Source organism: Macaca thibetana, chromosome 3 (assembly GCF_024542745.1).
Source record: "Macaca thibetana thibetana isolate TM-01 chromosome 3, ASM2454274v1, whole genome shotgun sequence".
NCBI classification, from domain to species: domain Eukaryota; kingdom Metazoa; phylum Chordata; class Mammalia; order Primates; family Cercopithecidae; genus Macaca; species Macaca thibetana.
Window position 1 is genome coordinate 536,750 of NC_065580.1, and position 21,267 is coordinate 558,016.

The following is a 21,267-nucleotide window of genomic DNA, read 5'->3' on the forward strand; positions in this document are numbered from 1 at the left end:
TGCACACAAAATTTTGCAGACACAGGAATGAGGGGAGAGAGATTCCCATGGAAAGGTGACCCTGCTTCTTCTGGGCATTTGTTTACTCATTCAGTACCTGCCAGGGCCCTACTCTGTTACAAATTCACTGAAAATTTCCTTGGAATTCACTGAATATGCTCAAAAAGAGTCAAGTAGGATGTTCTTTGCTACTGTTTGGCTTGAAGTTTCCTTGAAAGAGATTTCAAAACAAATTATCTCGATTGAATTCACTGGAAAATAAAGTGATCAATAGTCGTGTTTTTGAGTTAACTGAAAAATGATCTCAGGAATCACAGGCAAGGCCCAAAATTAGTCGTCTGAAACAGCTATTAATAGTTGGCCACAGTATTAACACCTTTGGCGAAGCCGCGTGGTGCCCGGGGTGAGTTCCCGGGTGTCAACAGCGTCCCTTGGGCGCTTGCGGTGGTCTTTGCCCGGCACTACCACACCCCTCAGGGAGGGGTTTTGGGATTAAAGGCATCTTAAAGCCAACTGAACTGTGTGAGAGTTGTCAGGCTCACAACGGAGACGTTCGTGTTTAAAACCCTGACAAGCAAGGTGGGAAGGGCCACAGAGGCAGCGTTCTCCCGCCGGAATGCCGGATAACAAGACCATCCCGAGAGACTGCGCAAAAGCCACAACCGTGCACACTGGCTACGCAACCTCACACCGAAGAAATACTGGAGGACTCCCGCCAGCAACGCCCGTCTGACCTCCGGCGGGCGCCCTCGTCACCGGTCCTCGTGGCCCGGGAGTTACCGCAAACAGGGCCGCCGCCCTCTCATCCCCCCGCCACCCCGGACGCGCTCAGCGGCCGCGCACCCCCACGCCTGCCAGCAGCTCCCAGGGCCGGTCAGTCTTCGGTTTGACGACGGCAACTTCCCGCGCCTCGAAGAGCGCAGCCACGCACCCGGAAGCCGCCTCGGGAGTCCCACGCCGCGGCGCGACGCCGCGCCAGAACCGCCCGCGGGCTCCGAGGCCACCGGCGAGTGGGGAGGGTGCCCTGTGGGGCTGGGGCTCGGAGAGGACGCAGGCGCGCCCGACCCACACAACAAGCATTCTCCTTCCCGGTCCCGACTCCCGCCAGCCGAGACACAGCGCCCCGCGTGATGACGTCGTGCGCCTGCCCCGCCCACTCCAGTAGTCATCGACCCAGCCCACGGCCCGCCTCGCGCGATGACGTCACATCCACCCCGCCCACTCCCGGTGACGTGCCAGCCTCAGGCCCACGCCGCTCCCGCCCCGCGTGATGACGTCGCCGTCCCGGGAAGAGGCGGGCGTGCGGCGGAGCCGCGTCCCCTCAGAGGGGCGCTGGCGCGGGGCTGAGCCGCCCGGGATCAGCGCGAGCACCCAGCCCGCCTCGGCCGGGAGGGCAGCGCGGCACGGCGGGGCGATGAGCGGCGCCCGGGGCGAGGGCCCGGAGGCGGGCGCCGGCGGGGCTGGGGGCCGCGCGGCGCCTGAGAACCCCGGGGGCGTGCTGAGCTTGGAGCTGCCCGGGCTGCTGGCGCAGCTGGCGCGGAGCTTCGCGCTGCTGCTGCCCGTGTACGCGCTGGGCTACCTGGGGCTCAGCTTCAGCTGGGTGCTGCTGGCGCTCGCCCTGCTCGCCTGGTGCCGCCGCAGCCGCGGCCTCAAGGCCCTGCGCCTGTGCCGCGCGCTGGCGCTGCTGGAGGACGAGGAGCGCGCCGTGCGCCTGGGGGTGCGCGCCTGCGACCTGCCCGCTTGGGTGAGTGCAGACCCCTGCCCGCCCGGACCCCTGGCCCCCGGTCCCGATCCCTCCTCGTCCAGGCAGGCGCTCCCCTTCCCGCGACCTGCCGCCTGGGCGAGTTCGCAGACCGCAGCCCCGCCCCGACTCCCGCCTTCGTAGTCCCCCACCCACCCCGGTCCAGGCAGGCGCTCCCCTTCCCGCGACCTGCCGCCTGGGCGAGTTCGCAGACCCCAGCCCCGCCCCGACTCCCGCCTTCGTAGTCCCCCACCTACCCCGGTCCAGGCAGGCGCTCCCCTCCCGCCTGGGCTACTGCAGACCCCAGCCCCGACCCCCGGCGCTGTTCCTGCGACCTGCCAGCCTAGGTGACTGCAGACCCCGCCCCGCCCCGACCCCCAGCCCCGACTCCCAGCCTGTCCACGCAGGCGCTCTCCTGCCCGCGACCTGCCCACTCGGGCGAGTGCAGACCCCAGCCCCGCCCCAGCCTCCGGCCCACTCCCTGTGAACCTGTCCGCCTGGGGCCGCCGCCCTCCGCTCCCGCCCGAGTCCTGAGTGCTCCGTGCCTTCCCGCCGTCCGAGTCGGGCGTCCCCGGTCTCCGCTTCCCCGCCCGCCCAGGCTCCGGGTCCTGGGCGCGTCTGCCCTCGCTGTCCCGCGCGGCTTCCTGGAGACTCCTCCTCACAAAGCCCGTTTCCCTCCCCCGGCCTGCGGACCCCGAGCGCCAGCGGCAGGTACCGGGCGTGGCGCCCCCTCTTCGGCCGCGGCGCTGCCGGAGCGCGCGCTTCCTTCTGGTGCCGCCCGCGGGGTCTCCTTAGGGGCCTGAGCGGCCGGTTCGGCTCTCAGAGCGCCCAGCGCGATTCTCGTGCTCCTTCCCAACGCCCTGCCGGCCTGGAAATGCTCCAGGTGGCTTCAGCTTTTCCTTCTCTTGGTTTAAAAAAAATGTAATGACAGCTGGTGGGGGAGAAGTTAACTTTTTCTTCTACCCGAGAGGACTCACTCATGTCTTGGTTGTGTCTGACACATTTCAAGGGCAGTGAGTATCTCCCGAAAGATGTGGAGATATTAGATAATTGAAAGATTGTTTCACTTTTTTGCAAGTATAATTGTGAGACTGAGCATTTTTATATGGGGTCGACCTGAATCCAGTGTGAATGTGTGTGTGTGGCACGAAGTTTTGGAAGAGTTGCAGCAATAGCAAGAGTCATAGTGTTATTTCATTTTTAACTCTGGCAATTCTTTACCCCATATATTTATGGACTATAGACACGAAGAATTGGCTTCATATCTTTTTCTGGTCGTTCCCTAATTCTTTCTTAGCCATGACTTGGCGTCACAGTTTCACACTGCAAGAAAGAGGATTTTAATGATGCTTCCATTAGGCTTAATGTAAACTTTGGGGTGAAGGTGGCCAGCAGTGGGTTTCGGAAGGGTCATTTTCCCTTAGAGGAGAAAAGGTCCCTGTTTCCAGTGAGAAGTAAAGCATGACACAGATGGCAAACAAGAATTAGAAAGGAGGCGTGCCCGGGACAAGAAGATAGTAGATGCTACTTTGTGACGACAGATTGCAACTGAAGTAAGAATATAATGTAAGGGACTTGGGAATGCACAGTTCTGCCGATGCGTGGTGAGCATGAGGGACAGTCGTATTTGGAGAACCAAGGTAACTGGCATGGTACAGCTTTTTGCTAGCAGTGGGAAAAATTGAGGGTCGTGTAGAAAACGGGAAGTTAGAGGAACCGAGGTGGGAAAAACTTAAGAACAGAAGAGGTGCACTTTGGAAATGGAAAAGGACTTTAAAGTGACATTTTGTGTCTATATTACACTACGATGCATAATGTTAAAAAGTAGCTAAAAATAGAGTCCATTACCATCCATTACCAAAACAGCAACGTAATCAATGCTGAAATTTGCAGGAAGTGATGATGCTGACTTTCATAGAACTTGGTTATTGGCCAATATCAAATTCGCTTGTTAAAAATCTTTGTGAAACACGGATTTTGTTTTCTTTTTTTTTTTTTTTTTTTTTAAGACAGAGTCTCTCCCTGTCCCCCAGGCTGGAATTCAATGGCATGATCTTGGCTCACTGCAACCTCCGCTTCCAGGGTTCAAACGATTCTCCTGCCTCAGCCTCCCGAGTAGCTGGGATTACAGGCGCGCGCCACCACGCCCAGCTAATTTTTGTATTTTTAGTAGAAACAGGATTTCACCATGTTGGCCAGGCTGGTCTCGAACTCCTGACCTCGTGATCCGCCTGCCTTGGCCTCCCAAAGTGCTGGGATTACAGCCGTGACCCACCGCGCCTGGCCACACAGACTGTTTTCTTGTGATACATAAACAGATGCAATTGCTGCCATATTGAAGAACTGAAATTCTTTTATTTTATTTTATTTTTTTTGGAGATGGAGTCTTGCTCTGTTGCCAGGCTGGAGTGCAGTGGCACGATCTCAACTCACTGCAACCTCGGCCTCCCAGGTTCAGGCCATTCTCCTGCCTCAGACTCCCGAGTAGCTGGGATTACAGGCATGCACCACCACGCCCAGCTAATTTTTGTATTTTTAGTAGAGATGGGGTTGCACCATGTTGGCCAGGATGGTCTCGATCTCTTGACGTCGTGATCCGCCTGCCTCGGCCTCCTAAAGTGCTAGGATTACAGGCGTGAGCTACCGTGCCTAGCCTGAAATTCCTTTTTTTAGAAAAAAAACAGAATACAGGCCGGTGCGGTGGCTCAAGCCTGTAATCCCAGCACTTTGGGAGGCCGAGACGGGCGGATCACGAGGTCAGGAGATCAAGATCATCCTGGCTAACACGGTGAAACCCCGTCTCTACTAAAAAATACGGGTGGATCACGAGGTCAGGAGATCGAGACCATCCTGGCTAACACAGTGAAACCCCGTCTCTACTAAAAAATACAAAAAAACTAGCCGGGCGAGGTGGCGGGCGCCAGTAGTCCCAGCTACTCGGGAGGCTGAGGCAGGAGAATGGCCTGAACCCGGGAGGCGGAGCTTGCAGTGAGCTGAGATCCGGCCACTGCACTCCAGCAAGGGGGACAGAGTGAGACTCCGTCTCAAAAAAAAAAAAAAAAAAAAAAAAAAAAAAAAAAATACAAAAAACTAGCCGGGCGAGGTGGCGAGCGCCTGTAGTCCCAGCTACTCAGGAGGCTGAGGCAGGAGAATGGCGTGAACCTGGGAGGCAGAGGTTGCAGTGAGCTAAGATCCGGCCACTGCACTCCAGCCTGGGCGACAGCGAGACAACGTCTCAAAAAAAAAATAAGAAAAAAACAGAATACAAATGTAATTTAGCCAAAGATTCTTTTTGAGTTTTTAATCTGTGTGACTTAAACTGATGAACCATGGTGTTCACCTCATGAAGAATTTATATTTTCTCCAGAATGTTTTACTTGTGATTCCAAATTTGTGCCTGAGCTCATAATCCCACACATACAGACTTCAATGTGCCTAGGTTGCTTAAGACATTTCTTGAAGGATTCACATGAAACTTGACAGTGATTGTGTTCACAGTTTTAGAGAGATTTTAAAAATATCTTTTAAAGTATACTTATGTATCTATTTTATGATATTTATTAAAAATATAATATACTTTGTTTTCATCATAAAACCAGCAGGTTGCATGGTCTCGAAATGTGCCTGAAATTCTGCTGTGTGACAGGGGTTTTGAGGGGGGAGGTCAAAGCACATCAATAATAGAAGAAACTATGAATAAGAAAAGTTAAGATTTCAATATTACTTGCACTTTGGGTTTGTTTTTGTTTTTATTTTTCTAGAAATGAGTTCTTACCATGTTGTCCAGGCTGTTCTCAAACTTTTGGCCTCAAGGGATCCTCCCACTTAGACTTCCTGAAGTGCTGGGATTACGGGTGTGAGCCACCATGCCTGGCCAATATTACTAATACTTTGATTTTTACCATACATACATTGATTCTTGGGGTTTCTGAACTTTGGGCTGATATTTTGCCTTGAACAAGATATATTTGTATATCCCAAAGACTGTACTCGTTTTCATAGTATGTCGTTGACAACCATTAATTCATAGCAGAGTGGAAACATAGGAAAACATGAATTAATGAGATACTGATTTCCTCACTTCACTTTTGTATATATTCACTGGCAGCTTTTCTTCTTACTGAGTAAAAACTGAAGCTGGATATGGAAACGAGATAAAGAGTGTTAATACTTTGAGAAAAAATATATACTCTTCCTGATTTAGGCTATTAGGATATGAAAAATGGCTTTCACTTAACTGTGATAATTCTGTAAGTTTGGTCCTACAGCTTTAAAATAAAGTGTTATTTTTCTTCACTTATTTTCCCATAAACAGTTATGTTCCAACTGTTTAGGGGAAAGACTTGGCAGGCTGGATGAATTGAGGACGGGGCTTTTTGTTGTTTAAATGTCTACCCAGTGTTAATGGGCCCTGGACAATTAGACTACTCTGGGTGAAGAGAAGATTTATTTATTTATTTATTTGTTTGTTTATTTATTTATTTATTTATTTTTGAGATGGAGTCTCAATCTGTTGCCCAGGATGGAGGGCAGTGGCATGGTCTCGGCTCACCACAACCTCTCCTGCCTCAGCCTCCCAAGTAGCTGGGAGTACAGGTGCCCATCACCACGTCTGGCTTATTTTTGTGTTTTTAGTAAAGACAGGGTTTCACCATGTTGGTCAGGCTGGCCTCAAACTCTTGACCTCAGGTGATCCACCAGCCTCGGCCTCCCAAAGTGCTGAGATTACAGGTGTGAACCACCGCGCCCAGCCTTTTTTATTTTTTAAAGAGAGGAAGTTCTTGCTGTGTTACCCAGGCTGGTCTTGAACTCTTAGACTCAAGCAAACCACCTACGTGAGCCTCCCAAGTAGCTGGGATTACAGGTGCATGCCACCATGCTCAGGACTGTGAAGAAGATTCTTGAAGAGTTTTTATAGAGATGAATAAGGGCAATTTTTCATTGCTATTTTTATTTATTTGAAAATACTAGATCTTCATAGGATAAAATCTGACTCTATCGTGCTTTTATTATTGCCACTAAATGCTGATTCTGTGGCTGCCATGGATAATACTGTCATGGATAATACTACTCCACTGTTCTGACAGTCGGTCTTTTATCACCTCATACTTGGATTATTGAGAATTAAAGCATATTAGCTTCCTTGGTTATGTTGTTCTGTACTTTCGTATACAAGCTTTCTCTGGGGAGAGCTTTCTTCCCATTGCCCTTCTGGGAAGTTCAGGAAAATTTAACTCTAGCCAAAATATGGTATGTGTAGTCTGAGAACCAAATGAACAAAAGAAAATAATGCACTGTGGTCTCATGTAAAGAAAGGGCAAATTTTTTTTTTTTTATTCTTCGTGTTAATCTTCACTTAATACTTTAATAAAATGTTGTGAAGACTTGTAACTGAAAATAGTTGGCATAGCTAATTCAGGAGCCACAATTTCGCTATTTTAAACAAGTGCTACTTTAGTACCTGAATCCAAGCGATCATGTGGTTGAAGAAGTGTTGGAGTCCTCGTCGTAGCTGCAGATAGGATGAGGGTGCTGCCTGGGGTTTCTTGTTTACACCCACACTGCGGCTGCGGCACAGAAGGGAAAGGATGTGACCGTTGTGTTGCTTCAGTTTTGTGGTCTGAGAGCCTCATTCAGTTAGAACATTAATCCCCCAAGATGGCTAAAATTAAAGCAGTAAATATCTGGCTTTTAGTTTAAGCTAAAAAATAGATTTAAATTTAGGATATATGCATCCATCAGCCTGTATGTTGTGGATTTAGTAAAACTTCTATTAAGATTAGTATTATTCTACATTTAAGGATGGGAGGATATGGAGCTAGGACTGAAATATAAATACTTTATATGAATATATACACTTATATTTTATAAGTACGTATTCATAAATGTAAATTTCCATCCTGTGAAGATCAGCTGTGGAACAGTGTTATTGTTAGACCTGGTGAACCTGTGATCTTTCTTGTGGGCTTTCATGATTTCTTCATTGGTCACAGCCTTTAACCTTGAAGTAGGCGTGGTGAATATACTAAAAACCATCAAATTGTATACTTTAAATGAGTGAATTGACTAGTATGTTAATTATATCTCAATAGCACTGTTAAAAAATATAGACATCAGGGGTTGGGCGCGGTGGCTCACACCTGTAATCTCAGCACTTTGGGAGGCCGAGGCCAGTGGTCAGGAGATGGAGACCATCCTGGCTAACACGGTGAAACCCCGTCTCTACTAAAAATACAAAAAATTAGCCGGGCGTGGTGGCGTGTGCCTGTGGTCCCAGCTACTCGGGAGGCTGAGGCAGGAGAATTGCTTGAACCTGGGAAGCGGAGCTTGCAGTGAGCTGAGATCGCACCACTACACTCCAGCCTGGGCGACAGAGAGACGCTCCATCTCTAAAAAAAAAAAAAAAAAAAAAAAAATCCAGTGTCTATTTTTATTTTATTTTTTTGAGATGGAGTCTCGCTCTGTTGCCCAGGCTGGAGTACACTAAATGTTTTTAACTAAGTAAATGTTTTTAACTTAAACCTAATACTACTTTATTTACTTTTTGAGCTGGGGTCTCACTGTGTTACCCAGGCTGGCCTCGAACTCCTAGGCTTGAGGGATCCTCCTGCCTCAGCCTCCTGAGTAGCTGGGACTACAGGTGTGAACCATTGTACCCAGTTCTAATATTACTTTATTTTTATTTATTTTTTAATTTTATAAACTTATTTGAACATTTTTTATCCTTGTAGTAGAGCCAAGGTCTTGCTATGTTGTCCAGGCTGGTTTCAAACTCCTGGACTCAAGTGATCCTCCCATCTCAGCACTTCCGAAGTGCTCTGATTACAGGTGTGAGCCACCACATCTGGCCTATAATAGTCCTTTAAACACTGATACTGTACTATATTGGCTTAAACAAATATTAATTTTAATTGCATAACAATAGAAATCATGTTTCAAAAATATGAAAACCTTAAATCTTTGTTTCTGTGAGTTATGCCAAACTCGTAACTGTGATTCAAGGTATCAGTATATAGTCACCACCTATGTTTGAGTAGTTTAGCTTATGGATTGGTTTGTTTTATACTAGGTATATTCTATCAGAACATAATTTTATCGTGTATTATATAATACATTGTGGTCTTTTGTGGTCTTTTGCATTTTGTTGTGGTTTGGCAAGTCATTATCTTTTTTAGTTTTCGTGACAATTCTGTCTCGGAGGAATTTTATGTCTTCATTTAGAGATGTAAGGACCCACTGTATGCAGAGTGTTGTGCCAACAAAAGTGTAAGAAGTCATCCTGTCTTCATATTTAGACTCTTCTCAGAGTAGTTAGAACAAGCACCTGGGAGGCGGCTGTGGTGATGGCGCCCTGTCACGGTGGTTCAGAAGAAAGGGGCAGGGAGGGCTTGATGGTAAGTAAGGGGGTGTGTTATAAACTTACGGACATGTTAGGGAAGACATTCTATTCTTACTGAAGGGTATGGGGCCTTCTGTTCAGTGGCAACGGTACGAGAGTGTGGAGGACAGTTGCAAAGGCAGATTTCTGGGCCGTCTCATCTGGAGGGAGCTCCATGGAAGTTCTGATAGGGTTGTAACTCCTCCACCTGGTAGAAGGCTGCGCTCAGCTTGGGACTTACTCTGGTCCCAGCAGTGAGGAATGGAAGTGGTCCCACTAGACTCCTGCCCAGGTCCCCACGGGTGAGGAGTACAAGTGCTCCTTCTGGATGGCTGGCCCAGGCCTTCAGGGCAGTTCTGATTTACAGGGTGCAGGGATGTGGGCGTGATTACTGTCGTACTTTTCAGACAGAGTTTGGACATGACGGGGTGAAAGTAGTGATGTGTTCAGATCTAAGCTTGTGAAATCAGAAAAGGAAAGCTACTGTGCAATGCAGTATACTTCAATTCTTGCTGTAGCTACCAGAAAACTCACAGCCAAAATGATTGCTGGATTGTTGGGCCCTGTACTGCTGTAATAGCTGGGAGTACCTGTCGCACTTTTCTTCAAACAGACGATCTTCTTTTACTCTCAATGATCTTATTGTGTCTTGAACACTGAGTCACCTTCTGTTGTTTTGGAATTGGGTGGGGCATAGTTCTTACACAGATGGTGAATATGCTGGTAGTTGTCTTTTGCATGGGATCATTTTTCCATAAAGCATCTTTTATTTACAGAGGTTTTTCCAGAGTCTTTCTCCCTGTCACTGATTTTTTTCTTCATTTATTTTTCTTAACTGTTTTTAAAGTTCTGTAATGTTTGTTAAAGCAAACTATTTATTTTTGTGAATTTTTTCCTGGATCATATTTTAAGAAACTAATCCAATTTATATGTAAGGATTAAAAATGAGTCTTGATGAATTTATGGACATTTATTAGGCATTTGCTATGTTCTAGGTACTGTGCTAGGTGCTAGTGACACAAAATATGTGTGAGACAAGGCCTTAAACTCAGAAATTTACTAGCTTGCAATAACACAACAAATCTGTTTAATCCTAGCATTAGTCATAGTATGAATTGGTAGGTTTTTTTCAATTCTTTTTATTTATTTATTTTTGACACAAGGTCTTGCTCTGTTGCCCAGACTGGAGTGCAGTGGCACAGTCATGGCTCACTGCAGCCTCAACCTATTGGCTCAGTCACCCCTCCCACCTCAGCCTCCTAGTAGCTTGGACTACAGGCATGTGCCACTAATCTCGCTAATTTTTAAAATTTTTTGTAGGCAGGGGGTCTCCCCATGTTACCCAGGCTGGTCTTGAACTCCTGGGCTCAAGCGATCCTCCCGGTCTACTTCCCGAAGACATGGGAGGGAATACAGGCGTGAGTCACTGCACCTGGCCATTGTTATTTTTTTAACTGATAAAAGTATTATTTTTATTGGGTTCAACATGTTTTGAAACATGTATGCATTGTAGAATGTGCTAAATCGAGCTAATTAACAAATGCATTATGTCATGGGCTTACCATGTTTTTGTGGTGGAACACTAGAAAATCTATTCTTAGTGATTTTTTTCAAGAATATATTACATTGTTGCTAACTATAGTTAGTGTTGTACAATAGATGTCTTGAACTTATTCCTTATAATTGAAATGTTTTATCCATTGCCTTATATCTCTCTAGACTCTCCCTCATTCTTCTAGTAAAAGTAATACATGTTCATTTTTTTAAAATCCAGGAAAAAATATATGAAAAAGATCATTCATAATACCAAACCATCCATAATGGTAGTTGGTAGAAAAGTATAAATTGAATAGGGTTTAATGGATTGCGGCCGTGACTAGATGAAAGTATCAATACGAAGTTAGAAGTGCATCCCACGTGCACTCGTGTATCCACTTGTGTATGGCAGCAGCAGTGTCCTTTCGGATAACAGCTTTAGTTTTGTGCCTGGTGATTGCATACTGGCATTAGTGATAACCACACCAACAGCAGATGTGGAAATACTAGTATGATGGTTTTCATTGTGCTTTCTTTATTACTTGTAAAATTGTCATTGAAACTGAGTTTGATTCTTTTTTTTAATTTATTCAGTTACACAGTGAAGTCCCCCTTTATCTTTCTATATTTAATGAACATGCAGTTGTATTTTTCTTCATTTCTTATGGCTGGACAGGTTTCAAAAACATATTTTTTCTGATTTAAAGAAGAAAGTATGCTCACTGAAGAAGCAGCTTTGGAGAAGAATAAAGAAGAAAAAAATTACCTACAATTCTACTAACTGGTGATAACGTTAGCAACATTTTGTGGATTTTGTTAATCTTTTAATGATATGTTTGGATATATGTGTGTGTGTACAGTATCCTCCTTTCTTAAATGCTATATTATGGATATTATGTTATTCTTCAGAAATATGACTTTGACTATTGCAATATCATCTGTCTTGTGGAACTACCAGACTTTATTTAAATGATGTCTGATAGACATTTGAAAAACTAGATTGTGATATATGATATAATGAGAAGAGATAAAAATAGAATTTGAGATATTTAATTTCCTGCTCTTTTTAAGTTATGAAAACGTATTTACTTGAGCTATTTATTAGATCTGTGTCTAGGATGTATGAATTATTTTTGAACTCATTAGACTGACGTGATAATTGTATAAGCAAAAGTCTGTCCATGGAAGGCAGTGTTTGTTTTTGGTATGATGTTAAAAGACATGGTATGATGTTAAAAGACATGGTATGATGTTTTTTTTTTTTTTTTTTTTTTTTGAACGGACTGCTTTGTAACCGGGCTGATGTTAAAAGCTCCGCCTCCCGGGTATGATTCTCCTGTTCCCGAAAACAGGCATGGGCTATGATTTTTGTATTTTTTAAAGACGGGGTATGATGTTAGCCAGGATGGTCTCGATCTCCTGACCTCGTGATCCGCCCGTCTCGGCCTCCCAAAGTGCTGGGATTACAGGCTTGAGCCACCGCGCCCGGCCCGGTATGATGTTAAAAGACATGGTATGATGTTAAAAGACATGGTAAGATTTATCCCTGTCTCTTTTTATCTGAGTAACCTTTGGAAGAAAGCATTCCCTCCATAATGAGTCACAACTTCGGATTGCTTTTCTTCCCCTGTGCTGTGTTGGTATATTAAAGTTTGCTAACAGTTACAAGTATTTTTAACTGCAGTGGTTTCGTGTAGCACAATTGAGTGATGGCTACTTTGAGGTTCCCGTGATGACTTGCTGAATTGGTGTGTCCTTGCCTGGACGTGACCTATCATGTGGCCAGTGCCCGTGTGAGTGGGCTGCCCTTCATCCCTGTAGGGTGTGCTGAGGTGTGGCCACTGGCCTCTGGTTAGCTTTAAGACTCCCACCATTTCGCAGAGCCCACGGCTCAGGCTCTGGCTCTGGTGGGTGTGGGTTGCGCCCTGAGACCCACCCCTTCCTAACTCCCTGCCCTTGGGTGAGTCAGGCACAACTCTTAGAACCTTGTTTCCTCTTCGGTTTCATGGGGGTTGAGCCTGACTCTGTGCTGCGGTTGTGAGGTTGGAATGGGGAGAGGCCAGTGAGCACACTGGACATGGGTGGGCAGCGAGGCATGTCCTCGGGTCAGCCATCTGAGTCACAGGCCCGGAGATGCACAGCTGTGACCAGTGCTCCGCTTGCAGGCAAGTCCTGGTGTGGCCTTTGCCACCTCCCTCCCCCACTGCTGCTGAAATGGAACAGATGAGCCCCGGGGTTTTTCTTTGTTTCTGTTCCACTGTGGTTTGTTTACACTGTTGCTAAGAATTTATCTACCATAATGCTTTGTTATTATTAACACTTGCAAGTGTGTATGCCTTAAAATTTCACTTTCTCTCTCTTCCTCTCTGTATATCCCTAAAATAATATCCAAGGAGCCTACGTTGTCACTCCTCTTCCTTGTCTTGATTTGCTGTGTATCTTCTTACTTAAAACAAATATTGTTCCAAGGACAAGTCTGACCTTTCTTGACTCCGCTTCCAGGAGTCACCCTGATGCCGTAGATAATGATAGTTAATTTTACATTTTGTGCATACAACATTTAATTATTTAAATATTCATTAACTTCCTTGTGTGAATAAGTGCTGGTTAGTGACTAAAAAGTGGGAATTTGAAAGTGCACATCCTATTTTGGGGTCAGTTGTAATAGTTTAATTTTAATGTGTATTCTATGTGGAGTTGTTTCCTTCTGTTTATGTCTGAGGGATTGACACGTTTTAAGTTTCCCAGAGTTAGGTGGCTCTGTAGAAAATAAATCCAGTGATGTGGGAGGAGAACATTATTTAACTTGCTTCATGCCATAAATATTATACTGGAATACATATTATATGCTAGTTTTTGGTTATGCTGCTCACGTTTCGAGAACCAGTATCAAATTGCTAAAATTATTAATCTGAATGATACTTTCACCTTCCATTTTCTTATGAGACTTTGTTACATATTTGTTAAAGCATTTAGTTTTGTCTGTAAACCAAAAGTATTTGAGACAAGTCTCAATTAATTTAGTATTTTATTTGCCAAGGCTAAAGGATGCTGGTGACGTAGTCTCAAGACTTGTGCCCAAGGCGGTTGACCTGTAAGTTTTAGGGATCCATAAGACATCAGTCAATGCATGCAAGCTGCACATTGGTTCAGAAAGGTGGGACAGCTGGAAGGGGGTACATTGGTTCAGAAAGATGGTACAGCTGGAAGCGGGTATGTTGGTTCAGAAAGGTGGGACAGCTGGAAGGGGGTACATTGGTTCAGAAAGGTGGGACAGCTGGAAGCGGGTATGTTGGTTCAGAAAGGTGGGACAGCTGGAAGGGAGTACGTTGGTTCAGAAAGGTGGGACAGCTGGAAGCGGGTTAGTGTGGGGAGCGCTCCAGATCATAGCTGGACTCAGAGTTTTTTGTGATTGGCAGTTGGTTAAGTTACTATCTAGAGACCTGGAATCAATAGAAAGGAATGTCTGGATTACCTTGTGGAGACCAAGGTTTTATCGTACAGATGAAGCCTCCAGGTAGCAGGCTTCAGAGAGAATAGATGGTAAATGTTTCCTGTCAGACTTAAAGAGTCTGTCAGTCTTAAGGTCTGTGTCGGTGGTAATGAGGTGTGTCCGACGCCCCGCCCCCCCATCATGGTCTGAAGTAGTTTTACAGGTTAACTTTGGAAAGCTCCTGGCAGAGAGGAGGAGCTATTCAGATAGTTGGGAGCTTAGAATTTTGTTTTTGGTTTATACTTTGTACCCAATTTGTAAAATGTTATATAAAGCTGGTGTTGATATTCATACACAATTAGAAGTGAATTGCCTACTGAGATCATTAATTTATTTCATTTGTGCTACAGATCTTTAAATGGCTAGTAAGTGCGTATCTAAAATTTGTTAACACCGTCTACATTAATGTCTGCGTGCTGGAATTTTGAAACCAAAACCCCAAATATAATCCAATACGAAGTAACAATGCTCTTCCTACTTATTTTTTCCACACATATAAAGATCTTGGAATTTATCCAGTAACTAGTAGAAAGAATTGATTTTACTTATTCACGAATGGTGCCGTGTGTGAAGCAAAGTTTCAGAAGAAATGCTCCGTGGATGTCAGTGTCATTGCTGGAGCAGTCGGGAAAGGACGACATGGCTGATGCATTAGGGCCCGTGGCAAAGTGCCATCGACTTGATGGCTTCAAACAACACACTTACCTTTTAACGATTCTGGAGGCCAGCAGTCCAAAATCAGTTCCTCTGGGCTAAAAGTAAGGGGTGGGCTGGGTGTGCATGCTGGAGGCTCCTGGGGAGAAGCTTTTCCTGCTTTTCTCGCTTCGCAGCCGCATTCCATGTCCATGGCTGCAGGCTCTTCTTCCTTCAGAGCCAGCAGCTGCTTCCGTCCTCATGGGGCCATTCTGCTTTCTGTTTTGTCAAACCTCTGTTCCTCCCTCTTTTCTTTCTTTTCCTTAGACAAGGGTTGAGGCTGCAGTGAGCTCTTTGCACCCAGGCTGGAGTGCAGTTGTGTGATCATAGCTCACTGCAGTCTCGACCTCCTGGACTCAAGTAGCCCTTCCACTTCAGCCTCTCGAGTATCTGGGACTACAGGCCTGTACCACCACACAAAGCGAATTCACTAATTTTTAAAATTTTTTGTAGAGACAGAGTCTTACTGTGTTGCCCAGGCTGGACTTCCTCCGTTTTTAAGGATCCTAGAGATGGCATTTAGGGATCTATGGATTATCTATGGATTATCTATGGATAATCCTCCGCCCCAGAAGATCCTTCATTTCATCACATCTGCAACGTTCTTTTTGCCATATAAAGCGGCACTCACAAACTCCAGAGATTAGGACGTGGCCACCTTTCGAGGGCTGTTACTCAGCTTCCCACACTACCCTGTATCTTGGAGTCTTCAGGAGCCAGGAAGGCTCAGTTCCAGCACTTTCCCTGTGCCTTAACATCTCAGAAATCAGTTTTGTTTTACAAGGGTGTGTTATTGTTAATGGACGGTGCTCTTAGTGGCACATAGTGCAGCTTATAATTGATCACATCTTGGATTCAATACTGAGGTCTTTTTCCATTTTTGGCTGTAGCCCTGGTGTCTGAGGTAGGGTGTGTTCTTTCAGAGGTGGAATGAGGAGGAGCTGTGCAGTGGGAAGAAGGGTTAGGAACTGTGGGAAGTGAGATGACCATAGGAAGCAGCACTGTAGGTTACACAACTGGAAGAGTTGGGCTTGATCCCTAGACACAGGGCAGCATCCGGATATCCACTAGAGGGATGTGTCCAGTTTTAAAACGGTTTAGCAAGATACATTTGGCAGGGATATCCAGAGGGACTGGGGACACAGATCTAAGCATGAGGGGGAGGGAGCACCTGAATGTCAGGGGAATAGCTTTGGGGAGGAAGGTGGATAGATGAGTGAGCTGGGAATGTAAACAACAACCCCAGGGTGCAGAAATGATGCTGGAACAATAGGAACAGTAGTTTGAGGCTGGGGCTGGGGTGGGAGATTACTTCAGTCTTTAACGTTGGTATAAGAAACCCAAGGAAGTTCCAAGAGGACTCAGCCCAACAGCAGCCAGCGCCTCACTGGAGAGACAGGTGACAGGCCAGCGAGAGGAGGAAGACCGTGTGGATAGCTTCACAAGGGCTCTCTCTCTGCACTTGGAGGAGTGTAACAGAAATCACATGAGAAAACAAACGGTGACTGTGCCTAGCGCTCATTGCAGGCTGTCTTCTAACTCTCGGCATGGAAGTCATTGAAACCTCACAGCTCACCTGCCACTTTTGTTTTAAAGTTAAGGAAACAAGTTCTGCTAATGTCAGAGGTGAGCACAGGCAGCCCTTGACCTGTGAGGTCTGTGCACTGCGGTGCGTTCTCTGCTCTCTCCTCTCTCTTGATGGCAGTAGAGGAGGCGCTGGGGATTTTGGCCCCATCTAATCTAGTCATTTTTACAACCCCAAGAGAAGTATATGTCATTTCTGCTTTTCAGAGGAGGGGCTAAGGTCTGAGAGACTCTGCGGTCACCCCAGTAGAAGTCAGGTGTCCCCTCCTGGCCATACTCAGTGCCCTGAGAGCTGGGCCCAGCTCATAAAACCTGTGCTTGCGGAAGGCACCAGAGATGCCAGGGTGGTGGCGGGTTACTGTTCCCAGAAGAGCAAAACCAACGCAAGTGAATGACCCACTACCTTGTTAGCTGGTGGGAGCTTCTCTGGGTTTTAAGTTTATGTACCATTAGCATTCTTAAGTACGTTAGGAGGTGACAGCCAGACCGGGGTATATTTTTAAATGTTTTACATATATGAGAGTAATCGGGACAAGTAATGTATGTTTTTAAATGTTTTAGATCTGTGAGAGTAATCGGGACGAGGAACATATATTTTTAAAACAGTTTTGATCTGTGAGAGTAATCGGGACGAGGAACGTATATTTTTAAAACAGTTTTGATCTGTGAGAGTAATCGGGACGAGGAACGTATATTTTTAAAACAGTTTTGATCTGTGAGAGTAATCGGGACGAGGAATGTATATTTTTTTTTTTTTTTTTTTTTTTTTTTTTTTGAGACGGAGTCTCGCTCTGTCGCCCAGGCTGGAGTGCAGTGGCCGGATCTCAGCTCACTGCAAGCTCCGCCTCCCGGGTTTATGCCATTCTCCTGCCTCAGCCTCCCGAGTAGCTGGGACTACAGGCGCCCGCCACCGCGCCCGGCTAGTTTTTTGTATTTTTTAGTAGAGACGGGGTTTCATCGTGTTAGCCAGGATGGTCTCGATCTCCTGACCTCGTGATCCGCCCGTCTCGGCCTCCCAAAGTGCTGGGATTACAGGCTTGAGCCACCGCGCCCGGCTGGAACGTATATTTTTAAAACAGGTTTGATCTGTGAGAGTAATCGGGACGAGGAACAGAGGTGCTCTCCCTTGGTCTTTGTTTCCTTCTTACTGTTACACGTTTTGTCTGGCATGATTTTCCTCCTGCCTGAAGAACTTTAGTATTTATTTTACTGCAAGTCTGCTAGCAACGGATTTTCTCAATTTTTGTCTGGAAAGGTATTTATTTCCCTTTCACTTTCTTACATTAATAGACTTCATTTTTTCAAACAATTCTGGATTTCCAGAAAAATTGAGCAGATAATGCAGAGCCCCCACATCGCTTCTTACAGTTTCCTTTGCTATGTCTGTCACAACTAATGAGCCCGCGTTGATATATTTAATACTAACCGAAGCCCACAGTTTACAGTACGGCTCATTCTCTGTGTTGTACATTCTGTGGATCTTGACAAATGGATAATGTCATGTATCAGCTATTACAGTGTCGTACGAAATAGTTTCGCTGCCCTAAAAATCTTCTGTGCTTCCACTCTTCCTCTCCGTCTGCCTGTGCTTACTGATCTTTCTACACAGTTTTGCCCTTTCTAGAATGTCATATATTGGAATTATAGAGTATTGGCCTTTTCAGATTGGTTTATTTCACCTAGAAATATGCATTTTAGGTTCTTCTGTGTCTTTTCATTTCTTGATAGCTCATTTCTTTCATTTTTATTGCAATACATTCAAATAACATAAAACCATTTTAAAGGACACAATTCAGTGCCGTTTAGTACCTTTACCTGTAGTGTAATCATCACCTGTCTCAGGTTCCAAAACATTTTCTCTGCCCCAAAAGGAACCCTGTTTTGTGCCCATTTGCAGTCACACCCTGTTTCCCCTCACCCAACCCATGGCAACCACATCTGCTTTGTCTCTGTGGGTTTACCTGTCCTGGATATTTCCTGTAAACAGAGGCATGTAATATGTGTGTGATCTTTTATGTGTGGCCTCTTTCAGTAAGCATAGTTTTGAGGTTCATTTGCATTGTGGCATATACCAGTGTATCATCTCTTTAAGGCTGAATATTCCGGTACATGGCTGAACCACAGTTTGATTATCCATTCATCCACGATGGCCATTCGAGTTGTTTCCACCCTTTGGCTGTTGTGAATGGTGCTGCTGTGACGATTCGTGTACACATTTTTGTTTGAATACCCATTTTCAATTCTTTTGAGTATATACCTAGGAATAGAATTGTTGGGTCTGTGTTTAACATTTTGAGGAATGCCAAACTGTTTTCACAATGCCTGTACCACTTTACATTCTCCCCAGCAATGCACGAAGGTTGAATTCCTCCACATCCTTGCCCTCACTTGTGTTTCTCTGTTTTTATTGTTGTTGCTGTCCTAGTGGATGTAAAGTGGAAGTCACCGTGGCTCTGACTTACATCTGCCCGATGACTGACTGGTACCACCTTGACATGATGTCGTACATTTCTTCCACCTCCACATTCAGTTAAGTCGTTCGGTAGCTTGAAATTGGCCATGGTGGGAATATTCACACGTCAGAAGTTAGCAGTCTCAGCGACGTGGCTGTGAGCAGGAGCCAGCCCAAGCCCATCCCTGCTCTGAAGCGTGTACTTCTCCAGAGAGGCTCCCCCATCCTCTGGAAGGCAGGGCGGGTGCAGGCTGGCCTCTCCCGAGTGGTTCTGAGCCGGCCTGTGGCTGTGTGGCAGGGGAAGCTCTGGCTGCCTCTGATCCTCATGCTCTGAGGCCCAGCCCTCCAGATGTTGTGACTAGGAGTCTGCAGTGCTTCCTAAGTGCCCCCTGGTCTGTCCCAAAGTCCAGTTTGTGCTTTCTCAGTACAGCATGCTTGCCAAAAGCTCTATTTTGCTCCTTCGAGGCCAGCTTCTTGCCCTGGGTAGCTTAGGAATTCAGCGAATTCCTCTTGAAAGAGACTGTACCCTTCTTCCTACTTCCCTCTCTCAGGGATCTTGGCCCCTCAGGTTCTGGTTGTTTAGCTGACCCAGACTCCAATTCTTGTCCCGCCAATCTCCTGAGACGTCCATAAACCCTGTTGGCTTCTTTGAATCCCAACCACATTTCTCTGGATCTCACCCTCTTGTAGCACAACCTAGAAGGAGAACAGCCATAGAAAGTTGACTCCCCGCTCTGTGGTCTCTGCCTCCCCTGAATCCTGCAGCGTTTCCAGGTGTGCGTGTGAGCTGGGCGGCCTGTGCACGTGTGCGGGAGCTTGTGTTTAGGCGCCTGTGTGTTCCTGTGAACGTATGCGGGAGCGTGTGTTCATGCGCCTGTGGTCCCTGTGCAGGTGTGCGGGAGCTTGTGTTCAGGCGCCTGTATGTCCCTGTGCAGGTGTGCGGGAGCTTGTGTTCATGCCTGTGTGTTCCTGTGCACGTGTGCGGGAGCTTGTGTTCAGGCGCCTGTGTGTTCCTGTGCAGGTGTGCGGGAGCTTGTGTTCAGGCGCCTGTGTGTTCCCGTGCAGGTGTGCGGGAGCGTGTGTTCAGGCGCCTGTGTGTTCCTGTGCAGGTGTGCGGGAGCTTGTGTTCAGGCGCCTGTGTGTCCCTGTGAACGTGCATAGTTCATCTTTATGGTCTCAACAAATATTTCCATTCTGATGTATTTCTCAGTGTTTAACTAATTTGGCAGATAATTTGGGACCCACAGTGGAATGACTTTGCCCCTCATTTATCACTGAGCTGAGCCATGGGCTCTTTAAGGACCAAATAGCTCACTGGAGTACCTTTGTTGGTTGGTTAAGCCACGAACAAGGAGCTCTGACTTAGGCCACTGATTTACTTTGGGTCCTCTGGCTTTACTTATTTGGTTCTGTTATTATTTGGGGAAGTGTCTGATTAAAATAAATGGGCCATGGTAAAAGCAGTATGTGTTTTATAGATTGAGATACTTATTTTTTGTTCTTAATTTTAATTTTTTTAATTTTCATTTTTTGAGAGACACAGTCTCATTCTGTTGCCACGCTGGAGTGCAGTGGTGCAATCATGGCTTACTGCAGTCTTGACCTCCTGGGCTCAAGTGATCCTCCCACCTTGGCGTCCCAGAGTGCTGGGATTATAGGCTTGAGCCACTGTGCCTTACACCTTTTATTTTTTTTAACAGCCGTATTGAGCTATAATTCACATACCATACAATCCAGCCTTTTAAACTATACAATTAACTGTTTTACAGTATATTCTCAGGATTGTGCAACCATCACCGAAATCTCTTCTTAGAACCTTTTGTCTTCCATAAAGAAACCCTATACCCATCAGCCCTCAATCCTCAGACCGCTCCACTGCTCTCCCTGTCATGCCCACCCTAGCCACCCACTAATTCACTTCGTCTCTATAGGAGGACACGTTCTGGACATCCCGTGTAAATGAAATATTACAACATCATCGTAGTCTTTGCGATGAGCTTTTTTTTTTTTTTTTCCCTCAAGACAGGGTCTCGCTGTGTCACCCAGGCTGGAGTGCAGTGACGTGATCGTTGCAGCCTCTACCTCCCAGGCTCAAGTGATCCTCCCATCTCAGCCTCCTGAGCAGCTGGGACCACAGGCATGCGCCACCATGCCCAGCTAATTTTTAGATGTTTTGTAGAGATGGAGCCTCACTGTGTTGGGCTGGTCTTGAACTTCTGGGCTCAAGTGATCCTCCTGCCTCTCAGCTTTGCACAGTGCTGGGATCACAGATGTGAGACACACCATGCCCAGCCTGCTTCTTTCACTTACTAGACAGTGTGACACATATTAGTGTTTCCTTTCCTTGTATTGACAAATAATTCTGTTGTATGAAAAGGCTACATTTTGTT

At 46.2% G+C, this 21,267-nt stretch overlaps 2 protein-coding genes across 5 annotated transcripts in view; one reads left to right on the forward strand and one right to left on the reverse strand.

The window, feature by feature from the left end:
* DYNC2I1 (dynein 2 intermediate chain 1) overlaps positions 1-21,267 on the reverse strand; it is an 850,736-nt gene that overhangs the window by 128,051 nt on the left and 701,418 nt on the right.
* ESYT2 (extended synaptotagmin 2) overlaps positions 1,208-21,267 on the forward strand; it is a 102,290-nt gene continuing 82,230 nt past the window's right edge. Inside the window, exon 1 of one of the 4 annotated variants that reach the window (XM_050785713.1) lies at positions 1,208-1,744. In XM_050785713.1, coding sequence (XP_050641670.1) covers positions 1,271-1,744 — 474 coding nt within the window. In that variant the 5' untranslated portion in view covers positions 1,208-1,270. Of the gene's footprint in view, positions 1,745-12,176; positions 12,821-21,267 lie in introns of those variants that run through there. The other 3 variants (XM_050785714.1, XM_050785715.1, XM_050785716.1) reach the window with 3 other exon arrangements.